This window comes from Bactrocera oleae, chromosome 2, assembly GCF_042242935.1.
Source record: "Bactrocera oleae isolate idBacOlea1 chromosome 2, idBacOlea1, whole genome shotgun sequence".
Classification (NCBI taxonomy): Eukaryota; Metazoa; Arthropoda; class Insecta; order Diptera; family Tephritidae; genus Bactrocera; species Bactrocera oleae.
In genome coordinates, this window is record NC_091536.1 from 5,213,264 (window position 1) to 5,232,719 (window position 19,456).

General features: G+C 35.1%; 1 protein-coding gene across 1 annotated transcript in view; it reads right to left on the bottom strand.

Moving 5' to 3' along the window:
* Positions 1-19,456, bottom strand: part of LOC106619014 (ras-like protein family member 10B) — a 116,775-nt gene that overhangs the window by 22,239 nt on the left and 75,080 nt on the right. Inside the window, 1 exon segment of the mRNA XM_070107448.1 lies at positions 443-565. Within this exon segment, the coding sequence (XP_069963549.1) occupies positions 443-565 (123 nt within the window).

Below are 19,456 nucleotides of genomic sequence, written 5' to 3' on the forward strand. Positions count from 1 at the left end.
ACAACGAATTCAATGCAATTTTCAATAAGACCATAAACGCAGAAGTGTCAGAAACCATATTTCAAGTGGTTTGTTATAACTGCACCAAAAGGAAATAAAAATTAAAAACGAAAGGGAAAAAGGATAGCGAAGCGCTCTGTTCACTGTCTGGGAAATGTAATATCAATAAAGTGATAATTTATTCATGTGATATTACTAATGGAGCGAGCAGCACACAGAGGCATGGCCGCCAAGCATATAGACAACGAAACGACACCTGCCAGCTGTTGACGTTGTCACTGCAGCTGCAACTGTTGCCGCTCAAGTTAACTTATTTTTCAATTTTGCTGAAATTCCTCTTCTGCATTTTTTTGTTATGTGTGTTAGCTTGTGAATTCTTGAATTTCTGCTGTATAATTGCATGGAACTTATACGCGTATTTCACCATGTTATGACTGCTCACCTGGGGTGGAACGTCGAGTACCATCAGCTCGCGTATGCAAGTGTCGCACACCAGACAGCTCTTGTAGATCTTTCTGCGTGTAGTCGTCTGATGTGTCTTCGGAAAGTCGTGGTAGAAGAATTGCTGCAATGGCAAAGAAAGAAGGGTTGTGGTAAATAAATAGAGACGTCGTTTAAGTTCATAAGTTGTAGCATTACAATTCTAACTTGATATGGTAGTATGAAGTATGAAATGTTGCTTATACGTCGTGGGGGACCCACATACACATGTTTATCAGTTGTAATTCAATGAAACTGATAACATTTAATTTTTATTAAGATGTGAATATCGAAATAAATAATAATAATTGGTTTACAATAAACGTTTAAAATAAGTTAGAAGGTTGCCATCTGTTTAAAAAAATTTTAATTAAAGAAGTTGTTGAATGAAAAACATCTAGTAATTTGAACGGTATAGGAAATTTTGTGTTTAAATATTTTTTGAACAGCGTTGCCAGCTGTTTAAACTTTAATTCAGTAAAGCTAAAAATATTTCTAAAAAATATAGTGAAGTTGCCACACATTTAAAAGTTTTAATTCATTTGAATTTTGATATTTGAAAAACATAACATGTAAAATTGATAAACTCAATCGCAAATCTTTCTATCAAGCATTATTATTACTTTTTACATTTAATTGTTCAATTAATGAAGCCAGCTTCTTGAGCATTTTGAAGACGGCAGCGACATATAAAAAAGCTAATGTACACAATTTCTTTGTTGCCTTACTAAAACCTTTCACTTCAATGAAAGTACATATTAGTGGCAACACTGCATCTGCCCATTGAACTGGCCTGCTGCCGTGAAGTCATTCTGCTGTCTAAATAACTCCTCCCAAAAGAACAAGTGTGTTTTAATTTTTGACAGATGCTGCCTGTCGCTTGTCGTCGCCTATGTGTGTAGCACTTCATTCGTAACAAAGTTGGCACTATCAATGTATTCAATTCTCGTACGTCCGTTATTTGTATTATGGCACAGTTCCGGCGCTTAACAGTACATTTATTGGGCGCTCATTTATTGCCAGTCAGCGAAGTTATTGACCGGCTAAACGCAAATGACAAACATTTATTGCGATACTATGCGATATCAAACATATGTATATGAAATGGAATTGTATGTAGAATGAGTATGTACGAGTATGTATGTATGTGAATACATAGTAAGAAGATAAAAACAATAAGCTATGGAGAAATAAGGCTTAAAGAAAATTGCTGATTCAATAGAACGGGATGAAATATCATTTAAAGGCATGTAAAGAAAATATATGTAAGTGCACATATACACATATGTAATCGGGAGGTACCATCGTGTTTATGATGGGCTCAAGCTACCGAAAATTCGAATTACATACGTACTATCATACAAGCATATAACCGCAGCTCAGAGAAACACGTTGTTAACGTAAATGAAAAAAGAAAAACAAGTCCGCTATATATGCGCAGACATGCAATGAGTCGGCCCAGGCGAGGTCGGCTAGCGCAATAATATGACACTAAGACGCAGCTGTTGCATCAGTTTATATGGGCAACATCTACACGAGTAATGACACATCGAGAAATCGTCTTCCGATTGCCCTCGTACAGAAAATTTGCAAACACAAGCACACATGTGCACTTATATGCCATATGACTGATTCATACCCAGCAGAGAAATCTGCTGGCCTAGAAGTGTCGACAATTTGGAATTACTTTTGCACTTTGTTTCATTCTACAAGTATTGCTCAAAATTTTTTGATCGAGCACACTAACACTTGTAACATCACCAATTTTGAGTTTCCTAAAATAATTGTAAGGTGGGGCCTGCTCTCGCTAGCTCTAGGAATTATTTCATTATCTTCGATGAAAACCAAAAAAGCTTTAGAATCGCTATCTGTATATATAAATATTTTTGTTGTTGTGAGCACACTCTTTGTATGACCAAGTAGGATTTCTATAATTGCTGTGATCTCCGCTTGGAAGACACTGCAGTGGTCTGGTAGTCAGCAAGCGATTCTGTTATCTAATTTTGTTAAAAAGACTTCACCTCCGACTCGTTTAACTAGTTTGGACCCATCCGTATAGAAACTTATCCCTGTGTCCTTGTCCACCTCACCTCTATCTCACTCTTCTCTAGAAGGGAATGCAATATTTGGGACCGAATTTAAGCTGCGTAGAGTCAATATCTTACACGAGGCCTTAGTCCCGATTTGGGCGCCACTATCTTTTTATAGGTGTAAAGTGCTGTAGCTGCTTTCTTTATTTTAACATCTAAATTTGGTTTCCATGACCTAGCCTATCTCACTCTTTCTTTCGCGATGTCAATACAATTAAATATTATTCTGTCAAACGAATTCTAAATTGTTAGAAGCGATCTGCAGTAATGTCTATTCCTTATTCTCAGACTCATTCTGTATAAATGTAATGCATAAAAACTCTAAGCTGAAACCACGTTAGCCCCTCTACGGGCGACTGTTTCGCTTAGGATGGTTCATATCGTTTGTCTTCATGGCTGATAATAAGATTACAGAGAAAGAAGGAAAAAGAAAAAAAGAGAGATATAGAAGAGCACGAGAGAGGGAGAGAGAAAGGAAAAAATTAGAGTGTGAGTGCGAAAAGGGAGAGAGATTAGTTGTTGGATTTATTTGGCCAGACTAGTGTATGCTTACAAAAAACAATAAAATATAGATGGTCTTGAGAAAATCTTGAGATAATGGCGAGAACTAAAACTCCCTTTTTGACTTAAATTTAAGCAAATACATCTCAAAGGTACTAATGAGATTACTGGCGGTCGAGTCTATACATATAGGTAGATGTACAATATATACTTAAGTCTCCACAAACCATGCATATGCATATAAGTATGCATGCCGACGCTCATTTAGGGACTTACGTTTGCGAGTCGACACTTCTTCCGCCTTCGTTGATACTCGTTCTTTCCTCCAAGCTACGCCTGTCTGTATAGCACATCTTTTAAATTACGATTTAAATGAGTTAAAGCACCAATGACACTTGTACCCTCGCACACATGCGTTACTATGCATGCCACCTTTACAGTCTGCCTTTGGCCTCATCGATGACATTTGGCTGCGTTCCAAACGTGTCCAAAAATTGGTTGACATGTATTTCCTTGTACGAGTAGAGTATATTCCAAGTATAGTTTCCAACAACTTAAATTCTTTGTTGCTAACCCCTCTCCCCTTCATTTTATGACCATATGTTGTCTTACTGCGGAATTTTTATGCTTACTTTTCAATTTGTATTTGCCCGCGGTTTATGCTTACGGTTCGTTTTATATTTTATCTACCACTTTAACCTTTTGCGAGTGGATATTTCAGTCAAAGGTAACTGAATCTTTGTAGAGCTGTAATTATGTGTGTTACGTATGATGTGCAATCTATTTCGCATAATATTCGTATTGCTGTGATATATGGTGAATCTGTGCTTCAGACTAAGGAGATTTTGAGATTTTCACATTGATTTACTAAGGACAATCAAAAAGGAAGTGTTTGATAAGTTTAGCCTTCCAGTTTTATACTGTTGAATATGGAAATAATGTGTGGTTTTCATATGTGATTGAAATATCACAATAACTTATATTTTATCGAATGTTTTTAAATATCTTTCGGAACCAATACATAAAGAATTTTTAGTAAGCCTCTCAAAGAGTAGTTTCTTCTCTTGTATCTGCTTCACGGTTAAGTAAATGGTGAAGTTAACAGCCGTGAGGCTTAGATTTTAAGCATTATAAAATTTTTCAAGGCCAATGTTCAACATTTTTTCTATAAAGTTCATTCGTTACACTGTTAAGATTTTAAAGAATATTTGGCGGCGCCACAATAGGACTAAATATAGTCTATGGCCAACCCGTAAGCTTATTTAACATGTGTCAAAACTTTAATACCAGAAATCCTGGTAAAAGCCGGCCCTAATAAATCGGTATTCAAACTGTGCAATTTTTTTATCACTCAAGTTATTTCGTTAAAACTCGCACATAACCTTAAAGTTAATATCACTAATGCAATTTGTCAGCGATGAGCATATTTGTGTGGCAGACACAGGGGCTGAGGGCTATACTCCTACATAAGCTTATATATTATGTGTGTATGGTATTTATGCATGTAAATATATATTTATGTGGGGTGGTGGAAGTCAAGCGCGAGCAAGCGTTTATGTTGAGGCAACAAGGCGTATCCCTTTCCGTATTTGCCGCGTCGGTTGACATCTCTCGGCGCGTGATTGTTTGCAGTTGGTGTCGCTGTTTATTTGATTTGCCACAGCGGAGCGCGTAAATATTTCAATTTATTAGAATTTCAATTACATTTGCGTTCAAATATGAAAAATATCATAAACGCATATCCATAAAGAAGAAAACAAGCTGTATTTTAAGGGTAATCAAGTAATTTGTTTTTATAAGGATCCAAATGCAAAGTTTAAATTGGGAGAATTTGATTTTATATCTACTTCGTTTTATTCTTGTTTTGAGAAATTTTTGCAGTTAACCTTTACCCAGTTGCTGCCTAAATGAAAGAGGGTGTGAAGTAAAAAGCTCTGCCATTTACAACACTACAAAAATCGAAGCGTTTAGGTTCGGTGGTTCGAACCACTAAGAACATACTTGTACCGGTTCAAGAACCAGTTTATGAGTATCTCTGAACCGCGGTTCGGTTCGATTCAAATGGTTCAGGTTTTTATACTAATTGATATGAAAACACCTATACATATATACATACATATGTATGTACGAAAATAAAAGGCCTCGTAATTGACATTCAATTTGTGTAAAATATTTATTAAAAGTTTTTAGCGTGAATTACAAAACCTAGTATGGAAGTTACCAATAGTTATTATACATATACATATGTAGCATGGCAAAACGTAGACTTTCAATGAATGAAATTTTAATGTAGAGCGCTTCTGGAATTTCTTCTTCGAAATTTTACCCACGATATTCTCTGAAAAGTCGGCGTGCTTTCTTTGTATGTGCCTCGCCAAACTTACTGTATGTTTTCCTTTCATTTTAAATTTGCGATGTTTTGACTCATTTGACTAATAATTTTTATCAAAATAAAAGCTTTTGTGAATTGGATTCACACTCATTTCAAAAATATTTTCAAAAAAATAATCACTTTAAAATCAAACAAAGTTGTATGTTCTAGAGACCGGAGCAAACGGAACTGATTTATGCTTTTTGAGAACTCGTCACTACAGGGTCATCAGTCACTACTAGGGGCAAAGCTATTACTTGAAAGAACCTGTAAGCTTATGTAGTTAATAAACCTCTCTGCGGATAAATTAAGAATACTGTTAACTGCTGTCAGGTTAGTAGGTATGTGTTATGGTAGTTTAATTTCGAAATTCTAAAAATTGTTGCCGAAGTAGTTATTTAAAAAAATATCTCAATACATTTTACCACACCTTAATGTGAATATATAAGTTCAATCGGCAGCATGCAATCCGCTGACGGTCTGAATGTGGTGTTGCATCTTCTGCTTGAGTGCTTTCTTACACCCCACTTCCTTCGCACGCTCACTGCCTCATTACATTTAATTGAATTATGGGTTGAGGGGGTGTGTATGCGTGTTATTTCAGCGTCGTTCACTGCATCATTTACCAACATTAATTAAATGTTATTCTTAAATTTGCTTCCTCTGCTTCTCGTTTGTGGCTACATGCGATTTTCTCGATTTTCTCATATCCACGTTGTGCCTGCTCCATCCTGTCGCATTCGTTCGACAACCCATTGTCGGCGGCCTACTGGCCATCTAGCGCGCAGTCAGTTTTCCGCACTAACGGTAATTTACTTTTGCATTTCCTGCATCGCATAAAGTCGATAAAAAGGTGCTCAGCTGAGGTGGATAAATAGATCTGTATATGAGTATATATTAACTGTATATGTATATGTGTGCAGGTCTTACGAGCCGAGCTGCGCTTGTAAGGGTCAACTGGGAACATGCGTGCTCCAGCTGATTGTGGCTCATTGTAGTGGCATGCTCTGTATACATTTGCATATAAATTAAATTTAAAATGAAATTCTTTCGAGATAAGAAAAAATGAAAGAAAAGCGTGTGGAAAAGGTGGTTATAAAGCAGTAGTAAACCTTAAGTTGTACGCAGTAAAGTACAGAAAATGGCGCAGAAAAAGAGTCTAACGGGCTACTCAGCATCGGTATGTGCTTATAACGGGACATACGAAAGCTACGAGGATAGTACCTGATTCTGTATGCTCGTGTTCTTTGCTGTTCTTTGAATGGGAAAAAACTACCCTCTCACCTCTCATTTTTCTCATTTATAACTAACTACAGTTTTTCTCCTAAATAGTGTGAGTTTAATCGGTTCTGATCTTCGCATTAATAGCTGTATGTTGAATGAGGTGAATCAAGTTGCTGATCATCTCAATAGTTATTTCTCATCGCTCTCTCTGGTTTACTGTTTTACTATAATGAGATGGACTAATCCTACTATAGACATTAGTTACGTGGCAATGCTTTTTAAGACCTTGACTCAGTTTCATTCACATACTCTCTCTCTATTAAACTGGACAGCTATCGGCTGAGAGACTGTAAGAACCGTAAGCGGTTCCTTATATCCGAGTTCAAATCAAAGTCTTCTCATTTTCACCACATTCCATTCTGTCAAGCACGGATAAAATATTTCATAATGGAAGTTACCGAACTATTGTAAAACTTTTGTAAAAAATAAAGTTAGTTAAGCTCTGAAAACTAACAAGACACAGTCGGTTTCGTTTACGTTAAAATAAACTAAGATGCTTCGATAGATTGCTTCTCAATTATCTTTTTGTAGCTTTTGGTAGAGTTGTGAATATTTAGAGCTAGAAAGTATATAAGCAATTCTCTGTCAAAGTTAAAGAGGTAACTCCGTTTAAAGTTTCATGCTTCCAACATATTGATACGGTCGTGAAACACTGAGCTATATAGATCTACTGTATGAAAAGTATGGTCTCTGTTTCCCTATCTCCATCTCTGATTTCATTTAATGCAAAAAACCAACAATAGTGGCTCATTGAAATATCTATTATAAAACTTAACTTTATCTAATCTTAAATGCAACACTGTGAGTGGCCAAAATCGAAGATGTGGGACAAATTGGATCTATTAAAGCTATCCATAACTCAAAGATTTGAAAAAATCTTCCTCTGGCTAGAGTGGAAGAAATAAAAAAGGTATTGCTCATCAAATCCTTGGATCATAGTTTTTTCACCAACGAATACTCATAGTTCGTAGAAGAATATTTTGCGTTAGCGATGAGTAAAATGATTTTCCACTAATGAGTAACTTTAGAAGATTTTATATAGCTGGTTCAGCAAATAATGAATTTTGTTTTATATCACCTAGAAATCGCTCGAAGATGGGACATTAACACTAGAGAAGGACTGACTGGATTAGTTAAATTGTGCTTCTTTGTTTTTGAGATAAACACTTCGAACTACCGTGGTAAAGGAAGAATAAAATATATTGTAAAATCCAATATATATAGTATATTTTAAAAACAAAAATCACTGACAAACTAAACTAATCTATTTCTGCATGAAAGCAATACAACTTCCTAACTACCTTCACTAGCGCATACGCACGTTCATATTTACTCCTCCGTCAGTCCGCCCACATTAGGCATTATGTTCTTTCTATAAATATGATTCGCATTGTGACCTCAAGCAATTTGCCTTCTTGCCCTGTTCCTGCCACTGGGTGTAACATATCTGCAAAGGATATGCTTGTGCATCCTGGCGTGCGTTGACAAACTGCTGGCTTATCATGTAGTTTAAACAATGCTCAACCTTTCCAAATTCAATATGGGCACACAAATACATACATACAAGTACATATACATATGTAAGTTTATATAGTAAACTGCTCTTTTTTGCGTTTGCACACTCGTCTCGTCGTTCGGAAAGCCTTTGCGTACTTGACAATATCCAATATCCTTTTGCCTGGCGGAATTTTGTGCGCACCATTCTGTCTTAACAGTTCGGTACAATGGCGGAGAAAATCACTTGAAAACGCAGTGAATTGTAAAAGATGCCCTAAGTCAATGTTCGCTCATTGACAGAAACACCCATACACAGCCGAACGCAAAGGACCTCGCATACTTTAATACATACATAGCTATATGCAATATTAAGTAGTATGTGTATGTATGTAGTTACGCATTTTTTACTGTTATTAGATCTTGAAAGCCTTGGAGCATATATTGAAAAGAGTTCCAAAGGTCGTTACTTTAATTTAATAGTTTATGGTGATACTGACCTGCAGACTCCTCTTGAATTCTGTGTGATTTACTTAAAGGTCATGCACTATATTCAAAAAGCAGTGTCGAATCCATATGGAATCTATCCAATAGTTAAAATTTAATTTAGGCGAGTCAGTTTAGCACCTTCCATATACATTTTGGTACACACATATACCGAATGTGGTTAAGGATTCTTTCAACTTGCGATTTTTTGTCATACGATTGTCCTATGGTTCCCTATGATATTAACAATACGAAATAGAAGAGACTGTAGTAGAAATAATATGGTTTGGAAGAGATCGGCTCCATCCACAAGTGATCCAAAAAACTGTGATGTCGTCGAAACGATGTGCTTCGATCTATCTAACTATAAGTATAAGCAGTTTTTTCAAAGTAGTAATTTCTATTGACTGTTTAATCCACTGTAGCAAATGTATGGGGAACGACACCAAAACAATCGAGGAAAAGGCTAAAAACGCTTTGGTTTTGAATGCCTTCGTTTTTGTTTAATTTTTGTTTGCTAATTAGAGGATTTTGTTCAACGTCCTATTCATAAGCTCACACCTTCTCAACAATAATAATATCATTGATAAATTTATCAGCTCTACTCGAAGTACTTCTTCTGAAATACCTTTACATCGATCAAATCCAAAATAGTAACCAAAACTTGTCAAACCCTAATTCTGAAAATTCTGCAGCACAATTTAGATCGATATGAGTCCACGACTTCTCATATTATCATCGCTATCGGAGTTGTGTCCTCGAAGAAAGCTACATACATATGAAAAAATGTTTTTTTCTTATGCGAGATTTGACTCTGGCGCATATCAGATATTAAAATGCCATTAGATGTCTGACCTGGATAACAATGAAGAATAAAGTTGCAATCGATTAGAACTCGGCTACATGATTAGAACTCGGCATCTTGTTAGCTGTATAAGTACCAAACAATAAAAAAAATAGTTTAAGAGGATTGGCTTTTAATCTCTGAAAATTCTAAAATTACGCTTAGCCTGGAAAAATCTTATAAAGGCAGTACTTGACCATAAATTTTATATTGATCAAAATAATATCTTTATTCGTTCTATATATTTTTACAAAAGGGAAATTATACTAAATATTTATAGATACAACATGAATCGAATAGAAATTTTCACAACAAAACGAAAAAATGTTTGATAATTCTCTTCGTCAGTGCAAACCAGAAGGGATGTGTTTGGAAAGTTTAAATGGATGAACCAGACGCAAATCTCCCTTGTCCGATATTATTTGGATTTAACTAGAAGTAGTACAGTTTCTGTATCCTACTCCTTAGATCTACTTGTACGAAATACGATTATTGCTACAAAACATTCTTGCGATTGAAAATCATTTGTAATTACTAATTAATAGTGGCACATTTTACTTTATTAGACGGACCGACTACCTGTAAAGTCACTTAATTTGTTTGTAATTATCGCAAATTCATTCTAAAAGGATATTGGGCTTATCGATTTATGGCTTTAATTAAATTGTCACATAGGAAATAAGTTCTGTCTGCCTACAGTTTCGATTTCACAGGTTTCATAGTGTGTTGACAGTATTAAAACCAGTAGACATTTATAGCGAAATGACAACAATGGTTCACAATGCCGTGGGAATATGGAAATGAAGTTTGAAAAAAAGCTTTTTGTATGTAGTAAAAAACATTAAACCCTGCAAAAAGCTCTGCTGGCAACGTGTCATGACACCGTTGCTATTGCGCTCGAATTCACTCTCTCACATGCTTGAAAATAATAGTTCTATTTTTACTCTAGCAACGTGTTGCTAAAAAGTATAATAGTTTTGTTCACCTACCGTTTGTTTGTATCCCCTCAAAATAATCGAGTTAAATATACGGTTATATATGGTATATATAAATGATCGATTACGAGTTGAAATCCGGCTGACTGTCTGTGTGTCCGTCCGTCATAACAAATGTTTTTGACTCTTCCTTCGACAGTGTGAAAATGGTTGAAATTAGATGATAACCCAGCCCACTCCTCATATTATGGTTTGAATAAAACTACTAAAAGTGCGATAAAGCAATAACTAAATGCATCAGAGACTTTGAATTTTATATCCGTGATGGTGCAAGGGGGTTTTATAGGAGACGATGTCATAATGGGACGATGGGCATGGTACCGTCCACATTTAGGGGACCAATTTGACCAATTTCAACAAAATTATGTGTAGGATAAGTTTATCATTTCCATGTTACAGTGAGATATAAAGGCATAATCGGGCCACGCCTACTTACCATATAACACAACATTAAATTCCATCTGATTTCTTTACTTTCCAGCGTACAAATCAAGCACCAAAGAATATATCAGGACAATACCTTGCACAAATTGTGCCTTTGAGATATACTATTTCAAGTCTAAAAATTGTTAAAACTGTACTATAAGTGTTCAAGCCCCCAGTTACGAATATGGGTACCCTAGTGCCTGGTGCTAGCTTCCGGTTCATTTTATATCGCATATATCGGTCATTTTATGAGCTATCTTAATAAAATTATGTGGACGTATTTCCCTTATAATGATGTATCTTTGTGCCTAAAATGAAAGAAATGTAAAATCGGGTAAAAACTTGCCCAAGCCCCCATAAAACTAATCACAGAATTTTCAAGCATCCGGTTGATTTTACTCCACATATTACAAGTATATGTTGGTGATGGTATGTAAGGTACCTAAATGAAGCTCTGGGAGCATTTTATTCTGTTAATAGTATGTGGTATTGCCAAAAATAGATAAAGGCGGATCAATACTACCCCTACCTAACATAATATTTTAAAACTTTCGTATAATATTGGATATACTATAGTTTAATGCTGAAAATATGTGAATTTAGTCTAAGAATTACCCCAACTCCATTATTTTTTCAAACCTTATGCCAATCATGGCGTTCAAGTCTCAAGATCTCAAGTATAACTCAGCAATGTCAAAATTAATTCAATTAGCCCATACTTTTCTCTGTCCTAAATATACAAGTCTGAAGAATAATTTTCGAGTTTCCACCTGACAAAGTGTGTGATACTTTAATAAAATCAAATGAACAAGTTTTCTTTAAAATTGTATGGGAATATGAATGAAGTTGGTCTAGACATTGGTCCAAACCTTACATTCCTAAAATAATGAATTGCGATCCTTTGGTTGACGATTACACTAACTAATTTTATTAAATTAAGCTTCTTCAGTTGAGTTTATATCCCCAATATCTTGTTTGAAGATGGTTTTAATACAATTTTAGCTGACGCGAAGTAAAATATAGCAATAAAACTAAGTGCATCTGTGACCTATAATATATAATAACTTAATAAAATACCAAAATTTGTAGTCCATTTACACTTTAATCGAATAATGAATTTTGAATTGTTTCGAAACATTTTTTAATAGAAAGAGTTCCTAACACCTGAAAGTATTTTTAGACATTCGGAGGTATATTGAAAATTATTGTAGCTCTTAGTAATCAAGGTTGGCTAAGTAATTTTGACAGAGTTGAAATCTAGACTGTAGAAGAGGTAAAATGGTTTCGAAAGAGGCCACCTCAATTCACATGTCATGTAATAGAACTGTGATGTGTATGCCTCTAAGTTCTTTGAAGAGCAAAATATTTTGAAATCGAAAGCAGCCTTAAATATCAAAAGACAAGTAGTTGACGTACTGCCTGACGCTGTCAAAAATGTTTTTGTTATTAAAGGGATACGCGTTAGTCAGTACAACAAGAGAGCGGCTCGGCGCCCGTTGTGTAATGCTCTCATTGATGTAACGTTCTCTTCATTTGGTATGATTTATAGTCTACAGTCTATTCAAGAAATTATTGCTTTGGTGAGTAAAAATATGGGTATTGGGTACTGTCTAAGTCTTTCATTTTATATCTACATTGCCACTAACGAATCTGAAATCCTAATATGGACAGTTTTCCGTAATCACTATATATTCACAAATACAAATTTTCTCTAACAAATTTGCTTTTTTTTATTTTATCACTTAGAAACATATGAATGCATGTATTCCAAGATTCTATTTTACTCAACTCTATAGAGTTTATTTTTCGACAGCGTAATAAAAAGGAAATAAAAAAATAATAAATTTATTGGTAAACTAAAGTGCTCGCCGAATTCACAGTTGACTGCATAACTATTCGCTTACCTGGAATTTTCTACTAAAATATTTATTTGGCTATAATTTAACCGAAAGAGATTTTTTGAAACGAAACTACGGAGAACATTTATACAATACATATTTTATTTCTCTGTGCATAATGGTCGACTAACAAAAGTTCGGTTTGCTAAATTTTGCTAAATATATCTAGAGAATAGAACTAAATAAATCAGATCTTGGTCACATGTTTACACCAGCGCCCTTTTGTGAGTAAACTATGAATCTGGATACATTAAGATACCTTCAGATTCATTATATATTGTTTCTTTATCCTTATATATTGTTTCCCTTTATCCTCGATTGTAGTTTTAGACTTCTTCGAGGTTTTACTGCTAAGTTCGCTTTTATTTCAAAGCCATTCTTATCATAGCTCAAAGTGGCGGCGTGGAATACATACCATCCTCTGCTCACCTTGAAGAGAAGCGTATAATATTCAAGGCTCTGTATCGGACTTACTCAAAATTCAGTATATATGTATATGTATAAGGGTGGGTAAAAAAAAATAAAAAATGTTTTATTTCGGAAATTGAATGATCTATAAAATATGTATTTTTTTTGGTTTATATATATATATATTTTAACTGACGAATGAGACCATCCAGTCCTTACAGTTTTTGGTACAGAAAAGTATCAAAGGTTCATTAAAAAAAATGGAAATCTTTGATATTAGGAAGTAGAAAGTTTTTCGATATTTATTATGGTAGACTGACTGTCTTTATATCTTGAAGTGGAGTAAGAATGTGTGACTCTTTATTGGCATCTGTAATAATCTTCGAGACATTTTTAAGGATTTTTCGAAAATTTTAAAGATAATTTCAAGAGTAATAACTAATTCTAGTAAACTGTTGTTAGTAGATTCGAAAGAGATCGAAACTGGTTGTATCTCTCAAAAATTCCGAGTGCGATTTAGTCCTGAAATAATATAACTAGACATATACCAAAATATAGCAAAATATTTTCTGTTACTTAAATATTTTACCATATTGTTAAAAGAAGTTATTACTGACAGTATATTTATATACTTTCCATATTCGATAGACACGTCTTGATCCTACACAGTTGCGTCAAGTACTCAAAAGACACTTGCGTAAATTGTTAATGGAAAAAATGAGTGTCTGTTTAAAAATTAAATTTAAGTTTCAACTTAAGTGCTCAGTTTATATGTACATCAAGTGACTGCACGCGCTCACACACACTCACATATTCTCGCTAGTAAGCAGTGACAACGGCCGGACGGAAATTATTAGACTCATTAACAAGACGCGCGCTGCACTTAAGCAAAATTTATATAATAGCGCTGAGGCAGCCGCAGCTGCTGATGTTTACGGCCCATCCATGGAATGGTGTATTGTGCTCACCCTGTTTTCATTAGTCGCCTTAAGTAGATTTGGCCCTGGGAGAAGCAGCACGCTGTAATGCGACACCCATTACGCTCGTGCTTTTCCCAGCTTGTACACTATAATTAATTTTGTTACTTTTAAAGATAAGATAAGTGCCTGTGTGCTTTTGGTGGGCAATCAGCTGTTTATGTGCATGGCTGTAATGCTTGGTGTTAACGTTTGATGTTGGGTGTTCTGCTTCGCTCTTTATGTTTTCAAGTGAATATTCTTTTATGCACACATAGATTCGCTCGTAATTATGTGGGTTGAGCCACAAATCTTAATGTTGGAAATTATCGGAATTTTATTTCTTAATTGAATATATTATAAGTATTACATACATTTAGCTGGGCTCCTTAGACTATGTGCATTGAATAGTTTTCATTCAGACTTTAAAAGTATGACTAAAAGGTATGTATTAATAATCGCTTCTTTTCTTTAAGGACTTTGAAGAAATAATTTAAAAGTGGGCCAATATGGTTTCCCTATAAAAGTTGTACGATTATTCAAAACACCGAGTGGTATCGACTTATATTTCTCTTCTTTCATAACTCTTTAAACACATTTAAAACATTTTTGTTAGGTGTTTAAATCAATAAAGATTACAAACTATATACTAGTCATTTTAAGAACTTTACGAAAAGAGTTTTCTTGTCGCTAAGGCTTAGGTTTTCCTTCGTTTCTTTTAAATATACACATGAGTCCCATTCACAAGTGCCAAACGGATATAAGCTAAAAGAACGGAACGCCAGCAAAACAACTACGCTAATCTTACTATTTTATAGAGTGCAGAGAGGTTGATTAAAGGATTCAGGTCTTTAAATGAAGTGCTACAATGAATAAACAGAATAGAATGAAATGTGAAACCAAAATGTCGCGAATGATTTGTCGGTAGTGATCACCATGATGTCGCTGTTCTCTTCTGGTTTATAAAAAAAATTAAATGCTTCGCTAATGCCGTGGTCATATAAATCACAATAGAGAGAAATTTATTCTGATCGTAAGGGAGCCAGGAGTGTCAGAACGGAAGTCCTCAGTTAATAGTCTATTTTATTCTTTAAATTGTATTTCAAAAAAAAAATTGTGTTTAAGAAAGTTAATAAATTATATGAATATTGTACTAGAAATTCATATCACTTTTGAAATAAAAAATTGCTTTATTTCATTGTCAACTCTCTGTCCGTCCACCATTTCATTTATTCGATTTTAGTTCATTACTAAGTCCATTAACTTCAAGAATTTGATTGTGGTACAAATTTATAACTAAATTTAGCTAATTTTGCTTATTAAAACTTATTAAAACAGAATGCAAATATATATACACGCTAATATGAAGCTTGAATTAAGTAGCGATTTCTGACATATCTCACCCGCAACAAAGGAGTCAATACCAACAAAAGAAACGAGTAAATATTCGTTAAAACTGCCTAAGGAACTTCAAGGATGCTCAAATGTGATTTATGTGAAAAAAATTGTGTCAATATTTGTATATGAAAGTTCCGTTTTTCTGCCTGCTGTTGAATGGCATTACAATCTACACATTTCTAATTATAGCCGCACATACTTATGGGCACCAACATACATATAAATGTATTAGACGGCTGTGGGAGATGAGAAGAGACGATGAGTTTGCCGCCAACTCAAATCCCCGAGTGTAATTAATTATACAACCGAAAGCCAAATAATTTATTGCTACCAGGAAAGCGAAAAGTGATAGAAGAGAGAGTGTAAATATAAAAAGCTAAAAGTTATGTGCAAAGCATAGTAAACCTACAAATACCGTATGCAAGTGATACAACAAAAATCATTGGAACAATAATATACTCGTACAAATAAGAAAATATCTAAGGATATTTATATCTTTCGGTATAAATCACATTTATTTGTTTGCTGTAAGTTTTAGTGAAATGTAATTAGAGCATAATCATATTTATTTGGGATTGTTATATTGACACCGTAGTTCTATATATAGTGTATGTTTGTATGTAGGAATATGTGGTTTTTGTAATACTCTACAGAATTCAAATCAGAAGTTGTCATAAATAAATTTTTATTTTTGGGTTTTTTTTTTATCTATACTGGGACAACATAAATAGAAGTTATAGTTCAGAACAATAACTCGACAGATTCTGTGTTCAATTTGATCGTTTTTCGACAGGGAATCTTTCATATGTTTCTTACTTATGCTTTTGCAACGAAAATACGTACTATTATCCATCAGCCGCTCGGTATCGGTGTTAGAGCTATGCTGTTATTTTAATTTTTCCAATCTGCAATAAGTTTACAAGTTCCAGCCACTTGATCGCTTTTGGGTCTTCGTGACTGAAACTGACTTCTTCTTCTCTTTGTTTTTTCGTAAACAACCCTTAAAGTACTGCATATTACTAGAGTTTAAATAGTTTTGTTAGTGGGAATACTTGCGAAGCTAAACTAAAGGATTTCAAGAAGTTTATAAAACCATGAGATATATATATATATAAAATCTTATGAGCAACTGTGAGCAGAGAAAAATTGATCGTCTAGAATTTTTCAGGACCAAGGGTATAATTTCCTTTGATGCTAGTGTAACGTCAAGGATCTCCGCCCTGCTAGCAGTTAAAAAGTTGTCCATTATCATTATTGCAATGCTATCCAATCAGAGCCGATATCCACCTCCCGGAAAGTAGTCGCCTTTTATGGTCTCAAGGTTACTTTAGTTACGCAACCAAGACGAGGGCTGACGCACTCCTCTGTGTCAAGGCGTCATCTTTAACGAGACGATTGCAGCCTTGAAAACCAAGCATTTCTGCTGAATGTTACCCCTTCATACTCACATGATTGACCTCGACCACCAGCCTCGGGGTAAACCAAATCTATCTAGGGGTCCTGAGCAAGGTCCGTGCCAATCACAGGGACAAAAAGTTTCTAAAAGTCGAAGCCGCAGGTTATTTAGCGTAACACAGGGTGCACCGCCCGGAGGGGAACCGCTTTACATCTCCTCAGGCGATACATCTTTGATAAATTTTAAAAACTCTTTATCAGTGACTCTTTGAGCTCTGACAAACTTTTCATTGTCGCTCTTGAGAAAGGAAGTCTGCGTCGTCCGACAAAGCGTACAAATACTGCAATAAAAGCCGTTGTAGTCAAATCAGAACATTGTTCGAATTGTAATGTCATTGTCGTAAAGCATATAAAGATAGCCACATAACTCTTTCTAAGTATGGAAGACCTTAACATAGAGGCGTTTTTCTGGAAAGGTCCAGAAAAATCTCCCACGATCATTGTGCGCATTTTCTGTTTATGCATAGTGCAAAGTTTTCCTATGAAAATCGACTATATAATGTTGTCGACTACCTAATTGTTCTGTTACTTCAGCTTCAGTCCAGCCATATCGAGACCCCCTTTGTTAATACCCGTACGTACATTGAGTTCTGCGCGATTGTTCAGTTGTCTTAATTTCATAAATACAGTTATCAGTTGTTATTAGAGTTCGAGTTGTGTTTTGTGGTTTGGCCAACCTTACTATTTACAATTAAATGGAAAATTTTCGCATTTACAACCAACCAAATTTTGTGGGCTTCCACATTTCTGTGGTTGGGATATAATAACAACAAAACCGAGCCAGCTTAGAACCCTAATATTCACAGCATGAATTGCCGCTCCGTGCCACAGCGGCTGCTAGTTTAGCTTATTAATAAGTGAATTAAGTTGTTGCTTTAAAATTAAATGTTGGTCAATTGGCGGAACATTTCACGAAATTCCCAGTTTCTAAATTCTACACCAACAATCTCCTGCTGTAATTTGTATTTGTATTTAGGTGAATTGTGCGTGCTGCTTTAAAAGTCTAGGCCACTATGCGCCAAAATAACTATGTAAAGAGAAATTCAAAATCTAGACAATACTCAGAAAAGCAGCAGAAAAGATTTACGATAATTTATAGTGTCCATCGCAGGTGGCACAGCAGGTGCTGACAACTCTCTTTCTCACACATACATACTCGCTTATCTTGGAATTTTAAGTGCTATTCTAGTGAATTTAAAGGGAAACTTAAGCTCGCAAGCCCTGCTAGAAAGTTTACAATTCGTCAAATCGAGAATAAGTTCTTTAGTAACAAAAGTGGAGCCTGCTATCATATTTTTAAGGTAAAGAATTACACTTTAATTTATAGTTTTTACGCCGACCAAGTTTTGAACTCTGCTGAGAAGCAGATATTCTCTCTAAACAGGTACTCTTTGTTAGAATATATTTTAAAAATATCTGCGAATGGTGGACCAGTGTGAGCTACTGGCCGCTATGGAGAGCTTTTGGCTGAGACATATTGTATGAATGTTCTAGCTATTTTATTATTCCACCATCGGATCAGGTAAAGCTCTTTTAAAGAGTGATCTCGTGGTATTTGCGATTTTAGTTTTTTATCGGACGGCCATCATTTCGTGGCCTTTATGGCTATCGAAGAAGTAGATATTGGCATATCGGAGAGCCTTAGATACCTTTGCATAAATTCATCCTAAATAAGGTATGCTTCGAAGAGTAGACACGACAATTTTTCTGAATTTCTCCCTACTCCACATTTGAGTTCACTTCAGCAAGTGGTCTTTCCAATAGGGTAATTCCACGAACTCGTTTGTATTTATAGGTATATACTTATACATATATGTATACCTGTAGGTGCAGGTGTAGACCATTGGGATGCATATAATGAAGGTATCCTGGAGCTTGCGCATATATTCGCACTTTACTCGAATGCCATACTCGCAAAATTTTCATTGTTTTGTGGCATTCAATGCATAGAGTGCTGCAGCTGTTTGATCCAACTGTTGCTGTGTGAAACTTTTACAGTTAAATAGCGTGGTTGGAGCGAATTTACTTGTTGAATAGCCCCATTGTTCTTGTGCTCTGGCAAGGCATAAACTTGTTAATGACTGATTGAGTTGGCTACAACCGCCACTATGAGTCAAACAACTTTACTGTTTTCCACCAAAAATCGATGGGAATACAAGAGGAGGGATTTATAGTTTTTTTCGGATGCTAGTGACCACAATGTGCTGATAGTTATTAACGGCTGTCACGGTAAGATTAGGTGCACCCACTATTTCTCTAGTTTTTTTGGGCTTTAACTGTAACTCAAAATGAAATTTACGATACAATTGAGTATGTCCTTAAGATTTCGAAAATATCCTAAATGAGAAGTGCTTTGTAATCTATGTGAAA